The sequence below is a fragment of the Lipomyces doorenjongii genome, assembly GCF_038497915.1.
Source record: "Lipomyces doorenjongii strain NRRL Y-27504 unplaced genomic scaffold V1508scaffold_35, whole genome shotgun sequence".
NCBI lineage: Eukaryota > Fungi > Ascomycota > Lipomycetes > Lipomycetales > Lipomycetaceae > Lipomyces > Lipomyces doorenjongii.
This window is the reverse complement of record NW_027118102.1, coordinates 50,846-77,818: the sequence shown is the minus strand read 5'-3', so window position 1 is coordinate 77,818 and position 26,973 is coordinate 50,846. Positions and strand designations below refer to the sequence as shown.

Below are 26,973 nucleotides of genomic sequence, written 5' to 3'. Positions count from 1 at the left end.
GAAGGCATTTGTAAGTCTTGGCGGTTGGCCTCTTTTGCTCTACCGGCCCGCTACTCAGATGACTTGACCGGATAGGGCTCAGTCCAAGAAGTCTTCTATACCTGCTTCGGACAACGACTTACCAAAGCCGCACAACGCATCAGACGGCAAATTGTGACGCGTTGACCTTGTGTTCCCAATCGGGTATACTACATGACCCACATAAATGCATCAGCTGGTCAGACACGAAGGAGCATGCATGGATGGTAGCAGATCTGCAACAGCATCCGCTATTCTCCGTAAATGAAAAGCGCAGACTATAAATGTATCTCGCCTTTGTTGCTTGGCTGGATTGATCAGGTTTCTGACGTTAATTAGATTTGAGCCAGAGGGAACACTGGCAGCAAGTGTGTGGCACTGATCAGGCTTGTTCTAAGGAGATTTCGTATTTAATACACAATAATTTTGTATTCCTATTACAGCATTGGATCTATTACAAGCATCCACCACTTAAAGGTACAGAGCAATCCGAAAGCATCAAAGACCTTGAGGTTCCATGGCATGTTGCTTAGTGAGCACGATATTAACTGGCAACCGATCGACGAGAGCCAAGCTGCCTCGTGTTCCGACCACTACCGTCAATATTAGCCAGCTGGCGAACATCGGTAATTACTCTGCAAAGAACTATGAAAATAGATATCACGCTGCTAACTCCAATATTTGTTACTCTGTTATCAAGTGCCTTATTCGGCCAAACTCTCTGGTACGTTTTGGATATTTGCTGAGACCACTAACCCCCCACCCCCACACTTTCGGAAGCACGACGTCATCCACCACTAAAATGCCAAATAGATTTAATGTTCGATGTGGTACAGTCCACCAGTACAAATCTATCTTTAGCTAGTTTACATGTCCTTAATAACAGTACTGTTAGAGGTACACTGAGCTCCAATGTTGTAGCTCCAAATGTTGTATGGCCAGTTGCTGTTGAATTAAAGAAAATGTGTAGCAGTACGGCATCAGGGCTGGTAGCGAATTAAGCTTAAGCTCCAATATTACCCTATTCCGCAATGGAGAGGCTGGCGTGGAGCTTGGTTTTGAATAGAAAAAATACCAACACCCATCCCTCTAACTAACCAGCATCTTTGGTAGTAAAGAATTTCTACTTGAATCCAAAACGCATTTTGTTCGGAAATTTGAACTAAAAGCTATGAATCCAGCCCACTCGGTAGCCGCCGTTCGATGAACGGTGCAGATGGGAACTCGATAATAAAATGCCTCACAGGTTTGCGGGTTTGGTCTCGCATCGACCGGACAAATTAGAGATATAAAGTGATGTGGAGTGCAGTGGAGACGTGTGCCATATCTGATGGAGCTCGGAGTTGACTTCCCGGTGAGTTTCCGTGTAAGCTTGCGGAGATTTTCTCGGAGAAACCAGTTACGACGACTCTTATCCGCCTCCCACGTGCTCGCTAATGTATGACGACCTATTTTCCAAATTGCGTATACTGCTACCTCCGTCCGGAGGCGAGTGAAAATTGTAATCGGTACCACGATTAATATAATGCTGAGAATTTCAGATGGGCTTGTTTCGATTTATAACCCCTACAGTTCCCACCACGTAATTTTCAGATAATTGAGGTATTCTCTTGTTGGCTGGGACGACCCACTCCTCGTGCGCACCTTCATCGTCCTGCGCTCCTGCCGATGTGGGGGTGGATACCTTTAGCGCCTTAGCCGGCGAATCTTTGGGGCCCTAGGGCCAACTTCGGCGGACTAGGCTATCGATCGATCCCTCCAGCTGCCGAAGTAGTTCCGCCCCCCCGGCACCCCCCTCCCCACGCGCGTGTCAGCTTGCAGCGCTTGACATTACAAAATTGGGCAATAGATAAAGTCGAGTGCCCACTTCGCTTTGTCGCTTAACTCAGAAAGTCTACTAACACTCAGCGTTATTACCTAGTAGTGCTCCTTGGACTCCACAATGAAACATCGACGTCTCCCAACCTCGCCGGTTGCAAATCCCTCAGCTATTGTTGGTGGCACAGGCAATCTCCGATACCGCTTCACTGTACTAGCTTCAGGCTTGGTCCGCTTTGAGTACTCGCTGGACTCAGTCTTCGAAGATCGAGCATCGACTTTGGCGATTAACCGAAATTTACCTGTCCCTAGCTTTCGCGTTGTCGATCGCGAGGACAGCCTCGAAATAATTACTGAACGGTTTCATCTGCGATACGACAAGCAACCATTCAGTACTAATGGACTCCGCGTACAAGTAAGAGGAAATGTCACCAACTATCACAGTCAGTGGCGGTACGGTGAGCCGAGTCGGGTTGCACGTTGGGACCTTGGAGGTACAGCCGGGACACTTGATGAAGCTGACGGAAAGATACCTCTGGGTCCTGGTGTAATAGCCAAGAACGGATACATGATGCTTGATGACTCACAATCGATGTTGTTCACGGACGACGGTTGGGTTAGTGGTCGCCAACAAAGCGAGTCAATTGACGGATATCTCTTTGCATATGGACGCGATTACAAGGATGCGATCAAAGCGTTCTATGCTCTCTCTGGAAGTCAACCCCTTCTCCCGCGATGGGCTTTGGGAAATTGGTGGAGTCGGTATTATAAGTACTCTGCGGATGAGTATCTAGCTTTAATGGATCGCTTTAAAGTCGAAGCGATTCCACTGTCGGTCGCAGTGCTGGATATGGATTGGCACTGGGTTGAGGACGAAATGGTCAAAAAAAGTGGATTCAGTGGTTGGACAGGTTATAGCTGGAATTCGAACCTCTTTCCCGATCCAGGCTCCTTCTTGCTAGAGATGCGCAAGAGAGACTTGAAAGTTACATTAAATGATCACCCAGCAGATGGTGTCGCGAGTTATGAAGATTTGTATGAGGAGATGTGTAAAGTGCTCGGAAAAGATGCTTCGCTTCAGGATCCGATTGCGTTCGACATAACCGATAAGGCATTTCTGAACGCTTATTTCGATATTTTGCTTCGTACGCTTGAAGACCAAGGCATCGACTTTTGGTGGATTGACTGGCAGCAAGGTAGCTTCTCTGCGATCGCAGGTGTCGACCCTCTTTGGATGTTAAACCACTTTCACTTCCTCTGCAATTCAAGGGGAAACAAGCGACCTATGACATTCTCCCGGTTTGCCGGTCCTGGAAGCCATCGTTATCCCATCGGCTTCTCCGGTGATACAATAGTGACATGGGAGTCCTTAGATTTTCAACCTGAATTTACTGCTACAAGTTCGAATATCGGATATGGATGGTGGAGTCACGACATAGGGGGCCATATGCATGGGTATAAAGACGATGAGCTTGCTACTCGATGGGTCCAACTTGGCGTGTTCTCTCCGATTTTGAGACTCCACTCCAGCAATAACCCGTTCAATTCAAAGGAGCCTTGGTGTTTCACCATCGAGGCGTATAAAATTATGGCGGATGCTCTGCGTTTGCGGCACCGTCTCATACCATATCTATATTCTATGAATGTTAGATCAGCTCGGGACGATGAACCTCTAGTACAGCCATTGTATTGGGAATATCCGGAGCAAGAAGAAGCATATCGAAACCGGAATATGTTTTTATTTGGCTCGAGCCTGATTGTTGCACCCTTGACTGCACCAAGGGACGCTGTGACCCGACGAGCTCGGATGCGTGCTTGGCTTCCACCGGGAAAGCATGTCGATATTTTCTCGGGTATTGTCTACGACGGTAATCGCGAAATCTGGATTTATCGAACATTGGATGAGTATGCTGTGTTTGCTCAAGAGGGGTCTATCATTCCACTCGATGCTGCAAAAACGCCTGGTAACGGTGGCAAAACCCCAGAAAGTCTGGAAGTGATAGTGGTGGTTGGGAGAGATGGTTCGTTTGATATATATGAAGACGATGGAAATGGAAGTGGTATAGAAGATGTCGACTTCGTACATACGCCAATTTCGTACAAGCAGGACGTTGGCACTTTATCAATTGGACCGGTGGTCACAAAAGCCAATTCGGCAGTGGAAAAGAGGGACTGGACTTTCACATTTTTGATGCTTGGTACCGTCAAAAGTATTCGAGCTTTGGTCGACAATGCCGACTGGAAATGTAAAATTTCCGTGACTGCCAACGGTGTTGAAATAGGAGTCGAAGGGCTCCCCGCTACTTCTAAGCTGGAGATCATCCTGGGTGACGATCCTCAACTAGCAGTGACTGATGTATCGAAGCACATTTTCCGGCTTCTCAACGATGCTTGCATGCATTTTGATGTGAAGCAAGAAATTTGGTCTGTATTGAGTGCGCCAATACCGTTGAGTAGTCGCCTTACTCGATTACATGCGCTTGATTTGGACGAGAGACTCCTTGGTGCCCTCCAAGAACTGCTTCTTGCCGATTCACGGTGGGGTTCTTAACGCGAAAATTATTTGGAATTTGTTTCATTTTGATGCAGCGATTTTGCAATTCTACTTAGATCATAATTGAATACTTTAGCAATTAAAGCAATGTATGTGTGATCGGTCACCATATTACCATCTTGCAATCCGTAAAATGTTCGATAGTTGTTTCAATTTCTATTTATTTGCTCCGGGCAGGACCAGGAGCGGTCAGGAGCCGTGCCATTTCCATAGACAACATTACGCCATCTGCGGAAAATTTTGAGCGGCTCATTGGTAGTAAAAACAGTATTCGAACCCATAGGAGCAATCGATGTATTCAGCGCAAGTGAGCGTGAAGATTACGGGGAGGAGAGCGGCATATACAGATGACATATCTGTTGACACAACTCTATCCTTATCACTCAGAGAGTACATAGTTCTTGTTATACATGCCATATAGTTCGTAGCAAGGAATAGTAGCGATATCTTAGGGCTGTTGCCGATACGATAAGGCGGGAATCTTATCGGTAATCTAATCTCCATCCATAATGCTAGGCGCTTGCGAACTGAGGTCGAGCGGTTCGATAAGCGAAGTATGAGGTAAAATCTAAGTTCCTCAGTGCAGTTCAGGCTCTTTAGAGTTTGATGGCCCCATAACTCAAGGTTTCAGGGTTCAGTATCTAAGAACAGCACGATCGTTATCGTTGGTGACGACCTTCACGCGATGGTCGAGATGATGTTGACGTCATGTGGTTAACGGTAGAGCCAGAGCCATCACACCATTAAACCGGATCCGGGAGGAGCCAGTAGACTTCCACGTCGTCATGGAGACGTTTTCATATGTAAATTATTATTAATGTTGCACAACCGCTCATTTTCGTTTCGCCAAGTGTGTTGTAATGTGACTTTGGTTCTATTCGATGTTAGCATTAATCACTTAACCTCAATTCACTCGCGCCTCGTGTATTTTTTTTACAGTGTTCTCTTAAAATAAATGGTGCCATTTGGCTAACAAAGCGCCTGGACTTTGGCCATTACTGCGCATTTATGCCATATATGCACCACAACAGGTTTCCCCACTTCGCACCTCTTCCCCGCCAAATACCTTACAACTCCGTTACCGATTCTCCCGTTCCTTACTCTTCGCAGTACGAGGTGAAAGTATCCCTGGCCATTCGGACATGCCGCCGAAGCGTGCGTGTGACTGCTGCATCGTGAGAAAAATCAGGTGCGATGGCCATCAGCCGTGCGAGTCGTGCCACAGCGGAAATCTGGAGTGCACCTTTCTAACCCCTCGTCTGAAACGAGGACCTCGGCGGCTGCGATCGCGAACGATGACGAATATCAGAAGACGACAGGGGGAAGGAGATAATGAGACTCCGCCATCCGTATCCAATGGGACCGTCAACGTTGCGCAGGCGCGTCGCCAGATCCACCCGCACATTCAGCTTCGCAGGTTGGAAACCGTCGTGGAAGTCTACCGCCGCAAGTTATATCCGATATGGCCTGTCCTTGCAATTGATGACCTCAACAATGTGCTGGACGACGCAAAGGATAAGCAGAATCCTGCATTGTACGTGATGGTTCTGTCGCTGTGTGCCGCGACTATGGGTCGGTTGAAGCTCCCTCCTTGCGACCCTGAAGCTCCAGACGGTGGCATTTCCGGTGACGTACTTGCCAACGAGACGATTCGTGCCCGCATGGAGTACAATTATATGGAGGCCATCGATGAGTACAGTGTGGTGACATCGTTTTTCCTGCACTGCTATTTCTCCAATTTGCTGGATCGGCAGGGTAGTTCGTTTGTCTATATCCGCGAGGCGGTCACATTTGCACAATTTCTACGACTGCATGAAGAACATACATACATAAAATACACGGAAAAACAGGCTCAGAGGATCCGCATGCTTTATTTTTTGGTGCTTGTAACGGAGAGGTAGTTTGACCATAGAATCTTGGACATTTTCGCCAACGCTAATATGTTATCGCAAGAGGGCACTGCATTCCGCGGGAACTACCAGTCGTCCTAGATAGTTGTATATCTTTACCCTTATTGAAGCCCGAGGACAATGATTTCTTCTTGCTGGCAGGTTTCCTGAACTTGGTCCGAATCTTCATCGGGCCAGAGAAGTCATTTTTCGACAATTGGAAGGACCATCGCAATTCACCATACACACAGAGCATCCTTGTACACTTGCATGGCTTGCTCGGGTCAATGGACGCAACCTTCACACCTGTGAACGAGAGCCAGAAAGTTGATGTCGTTGTCACTCACTGCTGGATGCAAGTACTGCTTTGGCAAGCCTTAATAATACAAGCGTCGCTCAATTGGGTCCAGAATGTTAACACGCCTCTCACGATTCCGGTGAATGCTGCTAAGACCTTACTTACGACGTCATCGCAAGTATCAAGAGAATCCTTCGAGGTCCATGGACCGGGAATGGTCTGTTCATGTACTCTGATTTTGTTCGACCTTCCAGCAATTGACGCTAACGCTCTCTAGACCATCAAAGTATCGCACATCTCCAACGCGCTTGCTGATGTGGTCATTTGTATGAATAATTCATCGTACGTGGCGCATTGGCAACAGCTTCTGCACGACTTGTCCGACCTCCTCGTCTCACTTCCGTGTCGCGATGGTAAAGCGCGTGATGCGCTGATGCTGAAGCTCGCGACGGCACTGCGGGTAAATGAGCCCGATATTCCACGGTCTATCGATAGTTTACCCGACGATTCCAAGGTAGATGATACAAACGGCCAGCTGGTTGTCGAGCAGCATAACGGTGATCTGGATGACGGAAAGTTAGTTTGGGATCCGGCCCTTGTGCATGGAACTCACGTTTGGTGTCTTTGATAGAGTTTGGACACTGTCGGTAGATAGAATATTGTAATGACTTTGCCATATGCTATGATTGCGATAACTTAATGGCAGCTTGTTTAACGTTCTGTCCGTGTGACAGTCCAGGTAGAAATAACACGATGGCACAGAAATTGTCCATGAGCGCAGTGTTGGCTATGTGAAAGGTTTAGGCAAATTTGGAGGATGGGTCTAGCGAGGAAATTGTGTAGCGTACTTTCGGGCGCGGCTCTCGGCGACGTACTTAGCAGTAGCCGTAGGCGTCTTTCAGCCATCGCGATCCAGATCAACTTGAATTGAAGCCCACGGAGGAATTGAAATCGACTCCAATCGGTTTGTCCCTCGATCAAATTTGGGTCTGCACTGGCAATCTATGGGCAGTCAATACTACTTCATCCACTCATCTCCCTGATGCTTAGATTGCTTAAATCTTTCTTGTTGAGTTCTTTCCTTTTTGTCGTTGGTTTGCTTCATTGTCGACTTTTCTTCCTAAATATATTGCATAATGTATGGCCTTTTCCAGCTATAAGATTGCAGGTTTTTCCAACGTGGATGAGCAAATGCCTGCTGCGGATTTCAGGATACGTGAGGCATCCTCCAACCTCCAATGGCAAATACATTGCATAAGGCAGCTGAATATCTAAAAGCTGTTCTGGTGGATATTCTTCTATATGGACCTAGTATATAGGAAAGACGTACTCATGGACTCATTGCGACAGACAGATACAGAGAGCACTTGCCCTGACTCAGTATCTCGTATGTAGAAGCATATCAGGAATTCGGGGAAAGTTAACAATGTCTTACCCGGCACAACAAAATGGACTGAGTACATCAACTTATAGTGCGATTCACATTAAAAAGTTAGAACTTTATTAATGAAATTGAAGACTTGAAACCAGTAAACAGCAGGGATACTGCTAAGGCCATATAATGGAGTGGACATTTTAGCTTTAATATAAGTGCTGCTGGACTCCTGAAAAAAAAGAGTCCACCACGATAACGATAACGCTCACTAAATCTAACCTACACTGTTAATTGTGGTTGACAAGCAAATGTTTTTAATCCACGGAGAAGTAATCCTGAATAGAGAGTTATGTTACAGCAACATTGTCACTCCATCCAATATCAATTCAATTCAATTCAATCCCATTTCAGTTCAGATCTTATAGGCAAGGTTCAGGGCTGCACCTACATGCTTTGGCTTGGACCAGCCGTTCTGTTGGCGGCTGTTGTTGATATAGAAGACATCACACCAACATATGCGGAAGAAGTTTGTTTATCAATGCGCTCATATTCTTGGCGCATGCTGCTGAGTGTAAAGAGGACTGTGGCGAGAGATGATCCATTGTTGCATGAAATATTTGCATCCACTGCCTCGACCTTGAGCTTTAAGTGATCGAGTTCTACTTTTCTCTGCAGGGATAGTTGAGGCTCACCTGAATTCTTAAACAGAGCAACGAGGGCACCGCTGACTGTTGCCGACACCGTGAATATAACAACGACCACATTGTTGGATTTAGACCCCACAAGGGCGGTAGCTACAGCACTACAAGCCGTTTGTGTTAAGACTGCGAACCAACTCAAATACAGCAATGCCAAGTAGTGGTTCCCTCCGAGGTTGTTGTCTATATCATTTAGAAGTGCATTTTTCTGACCTTGCGGCGAAGGATCTACTGGCGATCTTCGCCTTGTTCCACTTCTTCCTGGAATAGAAAACCAATTCGCTACGGCAGACGAGCCGCACCGGCCTTGCTGGCCCTTCAAGTCGATCTCCCCATCTATTGTTGTGCTGTTCAGGGATGATGTGGGTCTCGCCAGACTATAGCTGTTTGTCTTGTATTCGTCAACGACCCCGGAGCCCAGTGGTGATGACTCGTAAGGTAGTTGCTGATTTGTTGAAGTTTCCGGTAACTCGCTGTGCTCTGTTATCTTGACAATCGAGCCCGAACTCGCGTTCCTCACTGTCGGCTGTTCATCCATCTTCCAGAGACTGTCGTTTGATCAGCACAGAGTGACTTCAGCTTTGGTAACGACGCTGCGCCTGTGAAATTGCCGACAAATTTCCAGTGTTGCGTGAATGAAGGTTTCTGGTCAGGTTGAGAAGCGTTGAGTTGAGGTTGCCTAGACACTCGGCGGACCAACCAACTGGACCGATTTAGGTTCTTCCGGAGGGGAATATAGTCACGTGCTTGCACAGAATCTATCGATTATCGATTTTTTATCCCCACGAATACTATATCGAACGCAGGGCCCACCTCCCAAGCCGAATTCGTACCAGAAGCCACAGGCTATAGCGATCCAGGAAATCTTACCCAGCTTATCGATATGGTCACGGTATTTAGCTTTGGCAACACCGAGGAAGGTGTCCTTGCCCATCTCAAGATTAAGTGGGTCGCCTCCAAACTCGTTTGGCAAGATCCATGGCACGTTTGCGGCAGCGGCGGCATCGATGAGCTTCATCTGCTGGTCAGGAGGTGCCATCACACTCATCGTAATAATGAGGGCGTCTTGGCCTTGGAGCCCTCAACGAGTGATGACTGGTCATCGTAATTGACCTTTTTGACGAGTAAACCCTCTAAAATTTACTTGCGCTATCTTCACGAGTGATCGCGGTAACTTTGTGCTTTCCGGTCTTCAGCAAATTCCTCCACGATAAACTTGCCGATGTGACCACCATACTATTTGCGTGAGTGCAAACTTACCCCAACGATCGCAACGTTCTCAATGAGGTTCTTGGCCATATTCAGTTTGATATCGCAGAAATTTAATGAAACACAATAGTCTTCAGGATTCATGGATTAGAGGGCATTGTCCTTTCTGCAGAGCTCGAATTTATACGGCGATGCACATTTGGGTGGGTAAGTCTGGTTTTGGCCTTTATCTCCAATCATCCGATCTGTCAGGGCCGTGGATGTCAGCATGTCTTAAAGGCTCTCGGGGTAGACTATATCCTAATTTCTGCTGCATCGGAAACTGTGAAAGGCCAAAAAATGGCGTGGCATTGGAAGTACCTATCGCCCGAAACTCATTAGCGAAATTATGCCACGTCTTGGTTCCGTTTTGTTTGCGTCTTAAGCTACTTGTAAACGAGGGTAGCTTCCCATAGACACAATTAAAGGGGTTTTCGTCCCTGTCAGCAAGTAGCGGTAGCTAAGGATTTATAATGTGTCGGTATCGCAGCCGTTCAAGTGCGGCTCGGGGTGCACCCTTACTTCGGCGCTGCTCCGCTCCGTCCTCTCTCGGTCGTCCGCTAAGGACGAGTGCTCGTTACTTTTCAGATGTGTTAGTTAGTTTGCGTCTTCTTCCGTTGTTCTGTTGTTGTGACTGGGGCATTGACGTCACTTCTTTTCCATGAACGCCGATTATATGGTGCATCCAGGATTGTCCTGCAACTGTACCCGGCAACGTAAACACATAATAGCGTCACCATTTTTGAGTTTATCAATCTGAAATTAAAATGTATATCAATTCGATCGTCCGCTAATAATTGCCCTATTTATTTGCTGTTATTTCTAAAGAAATTGACAATTTGTGCTGTAATAAAAATCTGGGGTACATTTGTACGTAGAAGATTACCTAGCAGTGGCTCTTACAGATGAAATATTCGAGCCCTATTCCAGATGCTTCAGATCCAAAAAGGAATTGTTGGTTTACTCTCCGTGAATCTCCTAACTATAAGGTAGCTTACCATCGGATTTAATATTATGGTGCATGTACCTATCAGCCACTGTTCCACTCGATCCGGCGCCGGAGTTTGGCATTCCGCTAATCAGTACGAGCATCGAACCAAGAAAGCGAATCTGTCCTGGTGCGCGTCTTCGTTCAGCCGATACCCAACGATTTTTGACAGCCGGAGTCGGTTCCCGTAGGCAAAGGGTCAGCAATGTCTGACGTGGAATGGGATGGCAGAAGTTCAAGGTGCCGCTCAATCGGCCGAATGATTGATGACAGTTAGATTCAGCGTTTTAAGGGACTGAGGTACTTAAAAAGTTACGCAGTCGTCTTAAACCGAGGGCGCATTAGGCTTTCATGAGCCGCACGCGTCTAATTGCGTCGCGATGGCATGGAGACTAAATGCTGGTATCCTATATTTCCATGCACATCAAAATTCCTAACATACAATGTCATCTCCGAGGCTAGATGTGTTGGACCCTCCACCCAGTATCTCTACAGAGTGGGCCAAATTAAATACCGTTGACCCTTGTGAGTTATGAATGGACTCTCTTCAAGGTTGTTCCCTGAAGCGTCCGTTTGATATAGTCTCTCAGTCCACGATCCTTAAGAAAGGGGTTAGGGGGGCAGAATCAACAGACACAATTTCGTCTAAGACGAGCAATGTTGTTAGACCACCAGAAACGAACTGACGTGAGGAAATGTGTATATTTGAGGATAAGTGTTGGGCGGACCAGTAATCTGCCGACCGAGGCTGTCCTAACTAACGTCCCAGTGCAAAACCCTAAACCAATTTGGATTTTGACCAAGAACATTTCAATACGGCCACTACTGTTTAAAGTTGTAGTAGCAAAATAGGAATATTCGATGGACTATCAATTCACATATATAGCCTCTATACTTTTGGATCTGATCCTGATGAGAACCGTGAGCAGGTCTTAGTCCAGCGAGGGATGTAGTGACTTAGGCTCAGGAGTCATTCAGGGCGCGACGTGCGTAAAGGATGCCGGACAATCGGGTCATCTGTGAGCTATATAAGAGCATGAATACCGCGAAATACAAGAGCTACTACCTATGCATCGAGAAGAGAGCTGATATTTTAGCCATCTCTACGTAGATGTCGTCAATTGTCGGCTTACTGCTATACGTATACAACTCACACTGGCTCAATCCTCACCGGACGTCTTAGACCGGACACCATCCAACACGACGCCTAATCAATCTTACTTATCTTTCCGAGTGTCTCCGAAGACGAGTCCTCCGTTGAAATGATATGGAACGAGAAATCCACCTCCCCTACGAGGAGCTTAACATTCTTTAATAACATGTTCAAGTCATCGCTGATGAGCTTACTCGCAACCTGCTAATTCATCAGAAATGCGTAACTCATTCACTGCATGGAAGCCTACCTGTGAAACTGCAAAAGCTGCATAACCCGGCTCTATAATATGTTTGACGCTGAGGATCTCCGGATCCAATGCCCTGAGCTTGTTATTAAGCTCTAATGCTGGCGGTGCCAGCAAGTAAGGTGGAAGCGGAGTACTGCTGATCACGCTGCTCGATATGAGTGTCAGCAGTGACGTAATCTGATTCGACGTGATGTTGACCGAGCTCATCACTCGCGCAAAGTCTTGCACCCACTGGTGCTCCTCTTCGGTGGGAGGATTGGCATTGAACTTCATCGTCGCATAAGACATCTACTTTCACATCAGTGTGTCATCTTTTATGCAGACATGTTTTCTGGCCTTACAAGTGACATATAGTTCATAATGCTATCCTATGTTAGCTTCACCCTTGACTGAATTGTACATAGACTTCGACTTACTTCTGCACTTCTTGGATAATAGAATCATATATGGCCTTCGGAAACTTACCCCCGAGCGTCGGCTCGAACTCTGTAAACGCTGAATGCTGTCGTAGCTGGGCAAGGATGCCCATTTGCTTGGCCAAGATCTTTGCACGAACCTTCTCAAGTCGTTTCTCAGGGCTATTTTTGTCTTCCGGATCCCCACCGGTACCCTCTAGACGCGATTTGATTGTGACATGAAGAACGCTGTAGAAATCTTGAACCTCTAAGTATGGAAAAAATGCGCACAAAAGGCCCATGAAACTTACTTGCAAGCAAGTAGATTGACTCTCCAAGTCGCCGGCGGAGAACGCTCTTTGCCGTGATAGGATATGGGATGTAAGACCAGATCCACGCTACCAAACACCCTGCAGCGACAGTGGCCAATCGATAAGGCGCCAGTAGGTAAAGGGGATAGTAGGGTTCACCATTTGATGTTGCGAGTGCAACTCCAAGCTTCCTTACTTCTAGCTCATATCCAATTATGAGGACCTTCCAGTGGTCAGCGCGTAAACCAGCGACAATGCAGTAAACTTACTTCAGTGACCATCATTATCATGACAGCAATCGCGAACTTGGGAAAGGTAACCAGAAAATAAGTCTGACAAGATATGACGACAAAGACGAGTACGATAACTGCCGCAGTGTTTCCATGTCCGCCAGCCTAGTGAATGTGTTAGACTAGAGATACAGTTGCGACTTAGCGAATCTTACAATATACCAAATCGCAATCGAGCAGATAGCAGCAACGAGGGTCCCGACCTGGCTCAAAGTTAACAATCGTACAATCATCGACCCATGACAACGTAAGACGGACCACTCGTGCTAAGAGTCCAAAAGCTCCCGATCCGGTGGTCATTGTCATACCAATTGCCACCATGATCATGGCCCTGGAAAGTTAGCCCTAGTATTATTACACTGCAAGAAGTCCCTACCAAACGAGACGCTGCTGGACAAAGAATCGTTGTGTGTTCTCTAGAAAAGCAACGATGGCGATGCACATTGTCGCCTATACACCGGTCAGTTAGGTCTTACAGATAACCAAGATGCCATCCGAAAACATGAACCTTACGCAGGCGACACGGAAGCCAAATATGAGCTCAGGACTGGCGAAGAAGCGCAAGAAATTCCGCACACCATCTCCTAATCGTTGCCATGAATCTTAAAAACGTTAGCTAAGTGACATACGTCAGTTTTGGGGCGTGATCATACTCGTAGGCGGTAGATGCTCAGGATCTTTTCGTTTCAAAAAGGATTGTCCAAGAGCGATGCTTAGGCCGCCGCCTTCAGACTGCTCCGGCAAATGATCTACTGTAGTATCCTCTATGCTAAGGCAGCTTACCAGCCATTTCCGTAAACGTTTCTTGCCTGGGACCTGCATCTTGCGCTTCATGTGATCAGATTCCACTTTAGAATCAGCATATTTGACCAAGTCAAGTACCGCACACCCTGTTGACCACAGCAGAAACCCAAGGTACAGGATCAGATATAATTGTCGCCGAGTCCGGTCATTTCCAGTCAGATCTTCGCTGCGCTGCAATTTGGACCGTGTGCGCTCCAGAGGTTCCTCTCCGTCTTCCGGGAAATCCACGCCTTTCAGTTCGCACCATTTCTTGAGGTTTGCTTTTCTCTGCTCTTTGAAGTAACGCACTTTCTCCCCCAGGTATTCACCGAACTTTGCATCCCCAGGCTTCCTAACTTTCCCTCGAGTTTCAAGGTCAACAATAGTCTCTTCCATTTCTGCATCTTGTTGCACATTCATGTCTTTGGGTTTCCTCGTTAACTCTAGCGCATATGAGGCGTGCAGCAGGCCTTCATTCATTGCAGCCGACATCGATTCGAACGGTGCATGCATTGTTTTCATTATCTTGTTCCATTCAGCCTGTTCAGCTTCGCGGACTTCTCTCCTCTCCACGATTTCCGGGTTCCCCGAGTCTTCATCGATAGAAGCATTTACATCACACCAGCCTCTGCTCTCGGCGACACGCTCGAAAATATCCACCACGGATCCTAACCCGAGCAACGGTACGAATATCTTTCTGAACAGATCGAAAATATCGCTTATGTCATCGGCAGAGAGCTTGCCAAACGCAAATTCTCGTTTCGCAAAAGTGAGATCGCCATGCAGTTTGCCATGGAGAGCAGTTAAACCTGCAAGAGAACCCTTCAAAGCTTTCGCTGCCTGCTCTGTTTTCGAAACACACTGGCCCTTGTCGCCATCTTCGAAACGCATCATTTCCTTCGACTCCATGCTCTGGAGAAATCCCTTCTGAGCGTCAATGACGCCTTGCAATGCACCGATATAGCCCGTAAACTCCTTGAAAATCACTAGACGGGAGCTGACAGGAAAGACAAAGATGTTTACAACGGTTGCGATTGCGAACCCGGAGAGAAAAGCTTCCAACAACTTCTTCACAAAGGCTATGCTCACAGCCATTGTGGGAAGAAGAGGTGCAGTTGTTCCCGACACATTCGCGAAGATACTGTACATAATCACAGGGACTTGGAGCTGCGGTCTTTTGAATCGAAATGCATTGGAGATAGCGATGTTGACGAAGAGCCAGATGGCGCTGACTGCACTTGCGCTCGAGTTATATGTTACTGATGGTGTGTTACCTGGCGTTGGAGCTCCCGCGGCGTTCACGGAGACCGCTGTAGTGTGTATCCTCGCGGAGACGCTGCAGTAACTGGTCAGAAGCGCAATACAGGCACCTATACAAACTCCAACGATGTTGAACGCCATAGTTTGTAAGAATTTTGCGCGCGGAAGCATTGCCGAGGACAGTATAGACATGATCGCAACCAGATAGCTCACAGTTGTAAAGTTCGCGGCAAAGCTATTAAGTTGAATCCTTTCGGAGGGCTTAGCAAGGGCACCGCAGGTGGAAGTGGATGTCTACTCACAGAGAAAGTGCAATTGCGGGAGGAAGGCCTCCTCTAGAAACACATTACCACAAAAGATCCTTCTTCAGAGACAGTCGGACACGTACTTGACCATGGCAATTAGCACACCCGGATTTAATCCTGACTTCTGCCATAAGGATAGGGGAAGCAGATGCTTCATTGTCATTGGCTAGTCTTTGACCTGACCAGCAATAACCGACAATTTGTGCGATTTCTGTCGTTGTCGTGGATGAGTTTTCGGATCGACCAAATAGAGCGGCATGTTAGAGGCCGATATCGCCGCCGCAATATAGTTTACAATGCGGCCTGCAAGCTACGGTGGTACGTGCTGATGTATACTGCGCGTCGTGTTAGCCGCATAGGCGAGACATCATCAAAGTTGGAAAGATCAGCGCTGTGGCTTTAATTCACTCATCCTGTTACTAACGGTACGAGATACTAACGATTGACAGAGTGTTCAGGATCTTGGATTGTGAAGGTCGTCAGACACTTGAAGTTTAAATTCCATTTGATTGTTGCAATGACGACGCTTTCGTGCGGCTCTCTTTTTAGGGCCGTTTCGGAATTCGGCGTGTAATTACTCGCGCCATTTTTGGTTACGAATAACGAATACCAAATATTACTCGCTGACCAGCCACGAAGGAAGAATTGAGCGAATTAATTGATTGCTTCATCTACTGCTTCACACTTTAACCCAATGATGATGGACCAGGATCTGAAGCATCTGGAATAGGGCTCGAAATAATTTCATACGTAATAGCTTCGGTATCGTCAGTGCTAGGTAGTCTTCTAGCATACAAATGTACCCCAGATTTTAATCACAGCGCAAATTTGTCAATTTCTTTTAAACTAACAGCAATAAATAGCATAACTATTAGCGGACGATCTAATTAACATAAATTTAATTTCAGATTGAGCAATTATTAGCGGAAGATCTAACTAACATAAATTTTAATTTCAGATTGATAAACGCAAAAATGGTGACGCTTTTATGTCTTATGTTGCCGGGTATAGTTGCAGGACAATCGTGGATGCACCATATAATCGGCGTTCATATACAACAAGTGACGTCAACACCCCAATAACAACACGGAGCAGCTGAAGAAGACGCAACTAACTAACACATCTGAAAGTAACGAGCACTCGTCCTTAGCGGACAACCAGGAGAGGACGGAGCGGAGGTGAAGAACGGAGCGGAGCTAAAGAACGGAGCGGAGGAGCGGAGAAGTACAGGTGCACCCTGAGCCGCACTTCAATCGTCGGCTGCGATACTGACACATGATGAATCTCGACTACCCTACTTGCTGACCGGTACGAAACCCCCCTCTACTTATGTCTATGGGACGCTACCCTCGTTTATAAGTAAACTTAAGACATATGCAAAACGGAACCAAGACGTGGCATAATTTCGCTAATGAGTTTCGGGCGATAGGTACTTCCAGTGCCACGCCATTTTTTGGACTTTCACAGTCTTCGATGCAGCAGAAATTAGGTATAGTCTACCCCGCGAACCTTTAAGACATGCTGACATCCACGTCCCTGACATATCGGATGATCGGAGATAAAGGGCATAACCGAACTTACCCACTCAAATGCGCATCGCCGTATAAATTCAATGCCCGCTAATGAATCCTGAAGACTATTTTGTTTCATTGAATTTCTGCGATATCAAACTGAATATGGCCAAGAACCTCATTGAGAACGTTGCGATCGTTGGGGTAAGTTTGCACTCACGCAAATAGTAGCTCACTAACTAACCTCCGACCAGGCTGGTGGTCACATCGGCAAGTTTATCGTGGAGGAATTGCTGAAGACCGGAAAGCACAAAGTTACCGCTATCACTCGTGAAGATAGCGCGAGTAAATTTGCGGAGGGTGTACTCGTCAAGAAGGTCAATTATGATGACCAGTCATCACTCGTTGAGGCGCTCCAAGGCCAAGACGCCCTCATTATTACGATGAGTGTGATGGCACCTCCTGACCAGCAGATGAAGCTCATCGATGCCGCCGCTGCCGCAAACGTGACATGGATCTTGCCAAACGAGTTTGGAGGCGACCCACTTAATCTTGAGATGGGCAAGGACACCTTCCTCGGTGTTGCCAAAGCTAAATACCGTGACCATATCGATAAGCTGGGTAAGATTTCCTGGATCGCCATAGCCTGTGGCTTCTGGTACGAATTCAGCTTGGGAGGTGGGCCATCTAGATATGGATTCGATTTCAAGAATCGGACTGTCACCCTATTTGATGATGGCAATACCAAAATTAACACAAGCACCTGGCCTCAATGTGGCCGCGCTGTTGCGAGTCTGTTGAGCTTGAAGATTACTCCAGACAGCGAGGACGACAAGAGTCCGACCTTGACTCATTTCAAAAACAAGTGTGCCTATATCTCGTCTTTCACCGTTAGCCAGAACGACATGCTGGAGTCTGTCTTTCGCGTGACCGGCACTGATCTGCAAGACTGGAAAGTGACCAAGGTTCCAGTTAAGCAATACTATAAATCCGGACTGGAAGAGTTTCAGAAGGGTAACATGATCGGATTTGCTCAGCTGCTCTACTCACGAGCATTTTTTCCGGAGTCAAGCGCCAATTTTGGAGCAAACAAGGGCCTTCACAACGACATATTAGGTCTACCAAAGGAGGACTTCGACGAGTTCACCAAGATTGGCGTCGAGATGTCGCGGGAGGGAGTCGAATAGGGATTAATATGGGAAAAGCTGGAAAAGGACAAATATAAGTTGAAAGGTCAAACTGTGTAGAACTACAATACTGAAGCACAGGATTCACGGCTCTTAAGTTATAGAACGGAATTTAAAAGAATAATGCAGTGGAAGTTAAGTTTGAATGGAATCGTAGAATATTCCGCTGCAAACCTGCAATTATAGGGTATTCGGAATTGGGCACTGCAATAGCAATCTCGGGGACCCTATAATTGACGTGTCTGCTTAGCAATCATTATTTTAATAGGGCTGTTGAGGATACGATATCGGCGCGGGGATCGGCACGGATAAGGATTTTCGTTATCCATATCCGTATCCGTATCCAGGCAACATATAGTTATCCGTATTTGTATCCGTATCCGTATCCACCTAATGTCTATCCGTATCCGGAATTTTCACGGATATCCGCGGATATATCCGTTATCCGTGTATCCGTGCCGATCCCTATATCGGCGACAATTTCACTACGAATACCATATCGGCGAAATAAAATGTGTGGCGATATTTATTCGTAGGAATGCCGCCGATACCGTGTGGGCAGGATCTGCGCATCGATATAGTATTCGTTGTAGGGCTCCCGACCGACGACCGGGTTGGGAGCGGTCAAAGCCGTGAACCGGTTAAAAAGTCGGTTCGGTCCGACGTTTTGATCGGTCCTGGGTCCGACATTATGACCCGGCCCGGTCGCCCTCGAAAATTTGATTCGGTCCGGTTATATAGTCTTTGGAGACCGTTGGACCGACTACGTTATTGTTACGTTAGAAATCCATTGCTTGTGGTGTACTCGATAGTCGATAATACATATAAATCGATATACGTTAGTAATGCATCTGGGGTATGCTTCGAGATTAATCAGTTATTCTGTAATAATAGCACAATGGAAGATCGCGTCTCGCCCCTGAATAGGTGGCCCCCAATCAAGAATCGAAGACGCGTTCCCTACGCGTGAAACTGTAGTCAACTACAAAGATATCTAGTTTCAGGATTGCTATTGCATACTGATTAAAAATACTTGTAATATTGTTAACAGCATGCAAACTCCAATTTACCATTTTTCGTCTACTCGTGTGCTCGGCTCCTCGTCGGGTCGCGTTATCTCGCCAACGGAGGAGCACTCAACGAACACGACCCTGGATATGAGGCCTGCGCGACCGAAAAATGCGGTATAATTTTATTTTGTATATTAAGTCACTAATTTTTGCCATTGTAGAGTCATGAATGGCTCGCAAGGGCCTTCAGAAATCAGCTATAATAAACGTGCGCGTCTCTCCGACGCCGAGGGAGTCATAGACTTAGACGGCGCGCATGATGTTGATACGTATGATGGTAGAGACGAGGACGAGGACGAGGCGAGGACAAGGACAAGGACAAGGACGAGGACAAGGACAAGGACGCGGACAAGGACGAACAAGAACATTGCGCCAAGTAAGGAATACTCTACTATCTTATTTCTTGAATTAACTCAAACGACGAAAGCGTTATCTCCGGCACGAAGTTGCGTGAGGCAGGCAATTCTACGAATGCCGAAAGTTCAACCCGAACGAAAAAAAGCATTGTTTGACAGTATTTTTCGGAAGTGGAAGTTAAGGATCGCGGAGTGAAGGTCTCGAAGGTTCGCTGCAGTATCTGTGGCTCGTTGCTACCAGACTCCTCAACCACTAAATCAGGAAGCTCAACGGGCAAGTACAGGCAGCATCTCAAGACACACGTGATCCAGAATTCTACAAGTTCTCGGCAGTCTATTTTCGATGTCGGCGAACTTTTTAACAGACGGCCTGATACCCCACCCGTGCTTCACACTGCAACGAATGTTACCGCGCTCGTGGAGGCCAACATTGTCAAATGGATGGTCGCAACGGGAAAACCTTTTACTGAAGTCGAGCCCGAGTACTTTCATACAATATTTAAGGGCATTCCCGGCGTTAATCCACTATTCAAATCGGCGTCGACAGCAACTAGTCGCATATTGGAATTTGTACATAGCGCAGAAGTCGGAACTGAGATGTGAATTGGCGACTACTGCCATCTCAGTTTCTATAAGTATCGACGGTTGGACAAGCCCAACAAGGTGTGCTATGTTTGCCATTGTTGCGCACTGGATAACAGGCGAGTGGGAAGCCCGCGAAGCTCTGTTACATATTGCCGAATTACCGGGAAGTCACACTGGAGTGGCCCTGGCCCAAGAAGTCCTTACATGCTTGCGCTTCTATGACATCAAGAAAATTTGGTTGCAATTACGTCGGATAATGCGAGCAATGATGCCGCCCTAGTACACAAACTTGAAAGGTTACTCGTGCCCAGACGTGTCAACTACCTTGAAGACTCTGGGGATGACCTGTCCGATGCCAAGAAGAAATCACGTTCAATAGTGAATCTGACGAGCGTGACTTCGAGAATAATAGTTCTATATCTGTGGAGTCGGATGATGATTCGTTTAGAGCGATTATTTGTGCAGTTGAGGATCATCATATGGATTCAGAAAGGAGTGTCGAAAAGCAAGCCATGGTACCAGACAAAATACTATTTCGAGGTCAAGCCTCATGGGTCAGATGTCTGGCACATTCCCTGAACCTCGTCGTTAAAGAAGTATTGAATGGGCTAGGCTTTCGAGTCGGTCAGAACGTTGATAGCGATGAGGTGGAAATTTTAGAACCGAACACGATCGTGACCAAAATCAGACGGGTTGCCAAGGCAATTGCAAATCAGCACAAGTCCAGAGAGGCGTGGTTCAAAATTCTGACCAAATCTGGCTTGGACCGCAAGGTCATTCCATACGATGTGTCCACCAGGTGGAACTCGACATACTATATGATTAAAGCGGCCCACGAGATGAAAAGAGGTTACGAGCGATTCGCCGCAGAAACGATGAACACCAGCAGCTTGAGCCGTGAAGATTGGCAAGTTGTTGGGGAGTTGCAAGTGATTTTGGGCCGCTTTGAAAGCTGGACATTGATGACGAGCGCTAACAAAAGTTCGAAGAGTACCACGAAAGGTATTTGAGCTTGGATCTATACGAGACTGCGATGTCACTGGACCCAGAAATCAAACTGTCGTTGGTTTCTAACTTGGGTTCAGCAGGGACTACTTACTTAAATTCAGTTAAAGAGGAAATATTGTCGATATGTGATGCCTACGGGTTCAGCGCGCCTTCACTGCCGCTGAAGGCACCGCGGAAGCCCTCACTTCATCCGTATATAAAGAGGCAATTGCTCTCGGAGGCCGGTTTATTGCATACCAGCTCCGAATCTGTATGCGATGTAGACAAATATTTTCCAGAGAGTCCTCTGGCTAATCTTAGTATTGCCGACGGAAAAACTCTTCTGCAGTGGTGGAAGGTTAACTCTGGGAAGTATCCCAAGATGGCGCTTGCGGCTCGTGTTCTGCCTGTATTCAGGCATCGTCGGTTTCCGTAGAAAGACTTCTTCAACAGGAAGAGATATTGTGTCAGTAAGACGTAGCTCATTGAGTTCCAGCACGCTCTCTATTCTTATGTTTTTAAAGCATCGTTTGAAATATGGGGTGAGTCGCTGAGTTATTTTCGTTTTGCACTGTTTTATTTTCGTTTTGCACTTCCATGCGTTTCATGTTCACTTCTTGTTTCCAAAATATAGATATATTGCATGTAACTAATCAATAACTTTTTTTTGCTACGCGCGAAAAGGCAACGGTTCTTTCGAAACGGTCCGGTTTCGCCAATAATTACTAAAATTCGGTCCGGTCGAGAATGCCTTCCTTGCAGTAAATTGGGGTCCAGTCCGGGTCAGAGGAAGTAGCTGGTTCGGTTTCACGCCCGCGACCGAATTTTGCAACCGGTCCCGAGCCCGAATTTCGTGGGAGAAAAAATCGATAATCGCAATCACGTGACTATATTCCCATGCCCCTGGGGGTTTGATTAGTGACTCAGTCTAGTTGCGTGGTCCGCCGGGCGTCTAGGCAACCTCTACTCAACGCTCCTCAACCTGACCAGAAACCTTCATTCACGCAACACTGGAAATGTCGGCAATTTCACAGGCGTAGTGTCGTTCATCCACGACTACGACAGAAATCGCACAAATTTTCGGTTATTGCCGGGTCAGGTCAAAGACTAGCCAATGACAATGAAGCATCTGCTTCCCCTATCCTTATGGCAGAAGTCAGGATTAAATCCGGGTGTGCTAATTGCCATGGTCAAGTACGTGTCCGACTTTCTCTGACGAAGGATCTTTGTGGTAATGTGTTTCTAGAGGAGGCCTTCCTCCTGCAATTGCACTTTCTCTGTGAGTAGACATCCAATTCCACCTGAGGTGCCCTTGCTAAGCTCTCCGAAAGGTTTCAACTTGATAGCTATGCTTCTTACTTTACAACTGTGGGCTATCTGGTTGCGATCATGTCTATACTGTCCTCGGCAATGCTTCCGCGTGCAAAATTCTTACAAACTATGGCGTTCAACATCGTTGGAGTTTGTATAGGTGCCTGTATTGCGCTCCTAACCAGTTATTGCAGCGTCTCCGCGAGGATACACACTACACCAGTCTCCGTGAACGCCATAGGAGCTCCAACGCCAGGAAAGACACCATTAGTAACATATAACTCGAGCGCAAGTGCAGTCAGCGCCATCTGGCTCTTCGTCAACATCGCTATCTCCAATGCATTTCGATTCAAAAGACCGCAGCTCCAAGTCCCTGTGATTATGTACAGTATCTTCGCGAATGTGTCGGGAACAACTGCACCTCTTCTTCCCACAATGGCTGTGAGCATAGCCTTTGTGAAGAAGTTGTTGGAAGCTTTTCTCTCCGGGTTCGCAATCGCAACCGTTGTAAACATCTTTGTCTTTCCTGTCAGCTCCCGTCTAGTGATTTTCAAGGAGTTTACGGGCTATATCGGTGCATTGCAAGGCGTCATTGACGCTCAGAAGGGATTTCTCCAGAGCATGGAGTCGAAGGAAATGATGCGTTTCGAAGATGGCGACAAGGGCCAGTGTGTTCCGAAAACAGAGCAGGCAGCGAAAGCTTTGAAGGGTTCTCTTGCAGGTTTAACTGCTCTCCATGGCAAACTGCATGGCGATCTCACTTTTGCGAAACGAGAATTTGCGTTTGGCAAGCTCTCTGCCGATGACATAAGCGATATTTTCGATCTGTTCAGAAGGATATTCGTACCGTTGCTCGGGTTAGGATCCGTGGTGGATATTTTCGAGCGTGTCGCCGAGAGCAGAGGCTGGTGTGATGTAAATGCTTCTATCGATGAAGACTCGGGGAACCCAGAAATCGTGGAGAGGAGAGAAGTCCGCGAAGCTGAACAGGCTGAATGGAACGAGATAATGAAAACAATGCATGCACCGTTCGAATCGATGTCGGATGCAATGAATGAGGGCCTGCTGCACGCCTCATATGCGCTAGAGTTAACGAGGAAACCCAAAGACAAGAATGTGCAGCAAGATGCAGAAATGGAAGAGACTATTGTTGACCTTGAAACTCGAGGGAAAGTTAGGAAGCCTGGGGATGCAAAGTTCGGTGAATACCTGGGGGAGAAAGTGCGTTACTTCAAAGAGCAGAGAAAAGAAAGCCTCAAAAAATGGTGCGAACTGAAAGGCGTGGATTTCCCGGAAGACGGAGAGGAACCTCTGGAGCGCACGCGGTCCAAATTGCAGCGCAGCGAAGATCTGACTGGAAATGACCGGACTCGGCAGCAATTATATCTGATCCTGTACCTTGAGTTTCTGCTGTGGTCAACAGGGTGTGCGGTACTTGACTTGGTCAAATATGCTGATTCTAAAGTGGAATCTGGTCACATGAAGCGCAAGAAGATGCAGGTCCCAGGCAAGAAACGTTTACGGAAATGGCTGGTAAGCTGCCTTAGCATAGAGGATACTACAGTAGATCATTTGCCGGAGCAGTCTGAAGGCGGCGGCCTAAGCATCGCTCTTGGACAATCCTTTTTGAAACGAAAAGATCCTGAGCATCTACCGCCTACGAGTATGATCACGCCCCCAACTGACGTATGTCACTTAGCTAACGTTGTTAAGATTCATGGCAACGATTAGGAGATGGTGTGCGGAATTTCTCGCACTTCTTTGCCAGTCCTGAGCTCATATTTGGCTTCCGTGTCGCCTGCGTAAAGTTCATGTTTTTGGATGGCATCTTGGTTATCTGTAAGACCTAACTGACCGGTGTATAGGCGACAATGTGCATCGCCGTCGTTGCTTTTCTGGAGAACACACAACGATTCTTTGTTGAGCAACGTCTCGTTTGGTAGGGACTTCTTGCAGCGCGATAATACTAGGGCTAACTTTGCCAGGGCCATGATCATGGTGACAATTGGTATGACAATGACCACCGGATCGGGAGCTTTTGGACTCTTAGCACGAGTGGTCCGTCTTACGTTGTCATGGGTCGATGATTGTACGATTGGTTAACTTTCAGCCAGGTCGGGACCCTCCTTGCTGCTGTCTGCTCGATTGCGATTTGGTATATTGTAAGATCCGCTAAGTCGCAACTGTATCTCTAGTCTAACACATTCACTAGGCTGGCGGACATGGAAACACTGCTGCAGTTATCGTGCTCGTCTTTGTCGTCATATCTTGTCAGACTTATTTTCTGGTTACCTTTCCCAAGTTCGCGATTGGTGTCATGATAATGATGGTCACTGAAGTAAGTTTTTTTTGAATTGTACGCTGGTTTACGCGCTGACCACTGGAAGGTCCTCATAATTGGATATGAGCTAGAAGTAAGGAAGCTTGGAGTTGTACTCGCAACTTCAAATGGTCAGCTCTACTATCCCCTTTACCTACTGGCGCCTTATCGATTGGCCACTGTCGCTGCAGGATGTTTGGTAGCGTGGATCTGGTCGTACATCCCATATCCTATCACGGCAAAGAGCGTTCTCCGCCGGCAACTTGGAGAGTCAATCTATTTGCTTGCAAGTAAGTTTTTGCTTTGTGCGCATTTTCCATACTAAGAGGTTCAAGATTTCTACAGCGTTCTTCATGTCACAATCAAATCGCGTCTAGAGGGTACCGGTGGGGATCCGGAAGACAAAAATAGCCCTGAGAAACGGCTTGAGAAGGTTCGTGCAAAGATCTTGGCCAAGCAAATGAGCATTCTTGCCCAGCTACGACAGCATTCAGCGTTTACAGAGTTCGAGCCGACGCTCGGGGGTAAGTTTCCGAAGGCCATATATGATTCTATTATCCAAGAAGTGCAGAAGTAAGTCGAAGTCTATGTACAATTCAGTCAAGGGTGAAGCTAACATAGGATAGCATTATGAACTATATGTCACTTGTAAGGCCAGAAAACATGTCTGCATAAAAGATGACACACTGATGTGAAAGTAGATGTCTTATGCGACGATGAAGTTCAATGCCAATCCTCACACCGAAGAGGAGCACCAGTGGATGCAAGACTTTGCGCGAGTGATGAGCTCGGTCAACATCACGTCGAATCAGATTACGTCACTGCTGACACTCATATCGAGCAGCGTGATCAGCAGTACTCCGCTTCCACCTTACTTGCTGGCACCGCCAGCATTAGAGCTTAATAACAAGCTCAGGGCATTGGATCCGGAGATCCTCAGCGTCAAACATATTATAGAGCCGGGTTATGCAGCTTTTGCAGTTTCACAGGTAGGCTTCCATGCAGTGAATGAGTTACGCATTTCTGATGAGTTAGCAGGTTGCGAGTAAGCTCATCAGCGATGACTTGAACATGTTATTAAAGAATGTTAAGCTCCTCGTAGGGGAGGTGGATTTCTCGTTCCATATCATTTCAACGGAGAACTCGTCTTCGGAGACACTCGGAAAGATAAGTAAGATTGATTAGGCGTCGTGTTGGATGGTGTCCAGTCTAAGACGTCTGGTGAGGATTGAGCCAGCGTGAGTTGTATACGTATAGCAGTAAGCCGACAATTGACGACATCTACGTAAAGATGGCTAAAATATCAGCTCTCTTCTCGATGCATAGGTAGTAGCTCTTGTATTTCGCGGTATTCATGCTCTAATATAGCTCACAGATGACCTGATTGTCCGGCATCCTTCACGCACATTATGCCCTGAATGACTCCTGAGCCTAAGTCGCTGCATCCCTCGCCGGACTAAGACCTACTCACGCGGTTCTGATCATGATCAGATCCAAAAGTATAGAAGTTATATATGTGAATTGGTAGTCCGTCGAATATTCTTATTTCGTTACTACAGCTTTCATATGATACCTATCAACAAATGCAGTAGTGTTGGACACGAATAACGAATATTTGATATTGGGAGGATATGCTTACGAACTCCCATTGAACTGGATTGAACATTGTCCGGTTGTTCATCTTTGTCCCTCCTGCCCTCTTCGCCTCCAGCAATTGCGTAAAAATTGGCTGATTGCAAGTCTTTCAAGTTGATAAAATAGAATACTGTCACGGGGAGACTGAGCCACGACTGGATGTAATCGTACTGCTCGCCTCCGTTCCGTCTCAAACATCCCGGTCCTAACCACTTTCATTTGTACCTACTTCGGAGGGGTAATACCTAATTTTAAACGTCCTGAAAAAATACGAACACCGTTCTTAGTGTCTTGTACTTGCATCGGGTTAGGGCTCTCATGTCTCAGAGAGAGAGACATATATTCAGTGCTGTCGAGTCCTCATAGAATAGTCCAAAA

The 26,973-nt window shown here is 46.8% G+C and overlaps 8 protein-coding genes across 8 annotated transcripts; 5 read left to right on the top strand and 3 right to left on the bottom strand.

The window, feature by feature from the left end:
• Positions 1–1,806: 1,806 nt before the first annotated feature.
• Positions 1,807–4,474, top strand: V1508DRAFT_419963 (glycosyl hydrolases family 31-domain-containing protein). The gene is made up of 2 exons (XM_066940668.1): positions 1,807–1,872; positions 1,943–4,474. The coding sequence occupies exon 2, from the start codon at positions 1,961–1,963 to the stop codon at positions 4,385–4,387; it is 2,427 nt and encodes an 808-aa protein (XP_066794984.1). The 5' UTR covers positions 1,807–1,872; positions 1,943–1,960; the 3' UTR covers positions 4,388–4,474.
• On the bottom strand, positions 4,400–5,352 carry V1508DRAFT_419961 (uncharacterized protein). Its single transcript, XM_066940667.1, has one exon. It carries the CDS (start codon positions 4,892–4,894, stop codon positions 4,640–4,642), a length of 255 nt encoding a protein of 84 aa, XP_066794983.1. The 5' UTR covers positions 4,895–5,352; the 3' UTR covers positions 4,400–4,639.
• Positions 5,353–5,685: 333 nt separating this feature from the next.
• V1508DRAFT_398314 (uncharacterized protein) lies at positions 5,686–7,205 on the top strand (the record flags this gene model as incomplete). Its single annotated transcript, XM_066938203.1, has 3 exons — positions 5,686–6,287; positions 6,344–6,794; positions 6,855–7,205. The coding sequence occupies 3 exons, from the start codon at positions 5,686–5,688 to the stop codon at positions 7,203–7,205; spliced, it is 1,404 nt and encodes a 467-aa protein (XP_066794982.1).
• A 1,191-nt stretch (positions 7,206–8,396) lies between these two features.
• On the bottom strand, positions 8,397–9,698 carry V1508DRAFT_398313 (uncharacterized protein; the record flags this gene model as incomplete). The annotated part of the gene is made up of 2 exons (XM_066938202.1): positions 8,397–9,198; positions 9,484–9,698. 2 exons carry the CDS (start codon positions 9,696–9,698, stop codon positions 8,397–8,399), a joined length of 1,017 nt encoding a protein of 338 aa, XP_066794981.1.
• A 2,374-nt stretch (positions 9,699–12,072) lies between these two features.
• On the bottom strand, positions 12,073–15,863 carry V1508DRAFT_419947 (uncharacterized protein). Its single transcript, XM_066940666.1, has 13 exons — positions 15,717–15,863; positions 15,631–15,663; positions 13,939–15,578; positions 13,799–13,887; positions 13,662–13,735; positions 13,544–13,616; positions 13,441–13,488; positions 13,265–13,390; positions 12,996–13,218; positions 12,706–12,943; positions 12,631–12,652; positions 12,290–12,577; positions 12,073–12,240 (listed from the first exon to the last, which is right to left on the bottom strand). Exons 1-13 carry the CDS (start codon positions 15,794–15,796, stop codon positions 12,094–12,096), a joined length of 3,081 nt encoding a protein of 1,026 aa, XP_066794980.1. The 5' UTR covers positions 15,797–15,863; the 3' UTR covers positions 12,073–12,093.
• Positions 15,864–17,309: 1,446 nt separating this feature from the next.
• On the top strand, positions 17,310–18,331 carry V1508DRAFT_356568 (uncharacterized protein; the record flags this gene model as incomplete). Its single annotated transcript, XM_066936997.1, has 2 exons — positions 17,310–17,348; positions 17,399–18,331. The coding sequence occupies 2 exons, from the start codon at positions 17,310–17,312 to the stop codon at positions 18,329–18,331; spliced, it is 972 nt and encodes a 323-aa protein (XP_066794979.1).
• A 1,603-nt stretch (positions 18,332–19,934) lies between these two features.
• On the top strand, positions 19,935–20,721 carry V1508DRAFT_171872 (uncharacterized protein). Its single transcript, XM_066936107.1, has one exon. It carries the CDS (start codon positions 20,101–20,103, stop codon positions 20,620–20,622), a length of 522 nt encoding a protein of 173 aa, XP_066794978.1. The 5' UTR covers positions 19,935–20,100; the 3' UTR covers positions 20,623–20,721.
• A 1,501-nt stretch (positions 20,722–22,222) lies between these two features.
• On the top strand, positions 22,223–26,166 carry V1508DRAFT_419937 (uncharacterized protein; the record flags this gene model as incomplete). The annotated part of the gene is made up of 13 exons (XM_066940665.1): positions 22,223–22,523; positions 22,576–22,608; positions 22,661–24,303; positions 24,354–24,442; positions 24,506–24,579; positions 24,626–24,698; positions 24,755–24,802; positions 24,853–24,978; positions 25,028–25,250; positions 25,296–25,533; positions 25,587–25,608; positions 25,662–25,949; positions 25,999–26,166. Coding segments are annotated over exons 1-13 (3,080 nt in total), but the record flags the coding sequence as incomplete, so codon positions are not given.
• Between the last annotated feature and the right edge of the window lie 807 nt (positions 26,167–26,973).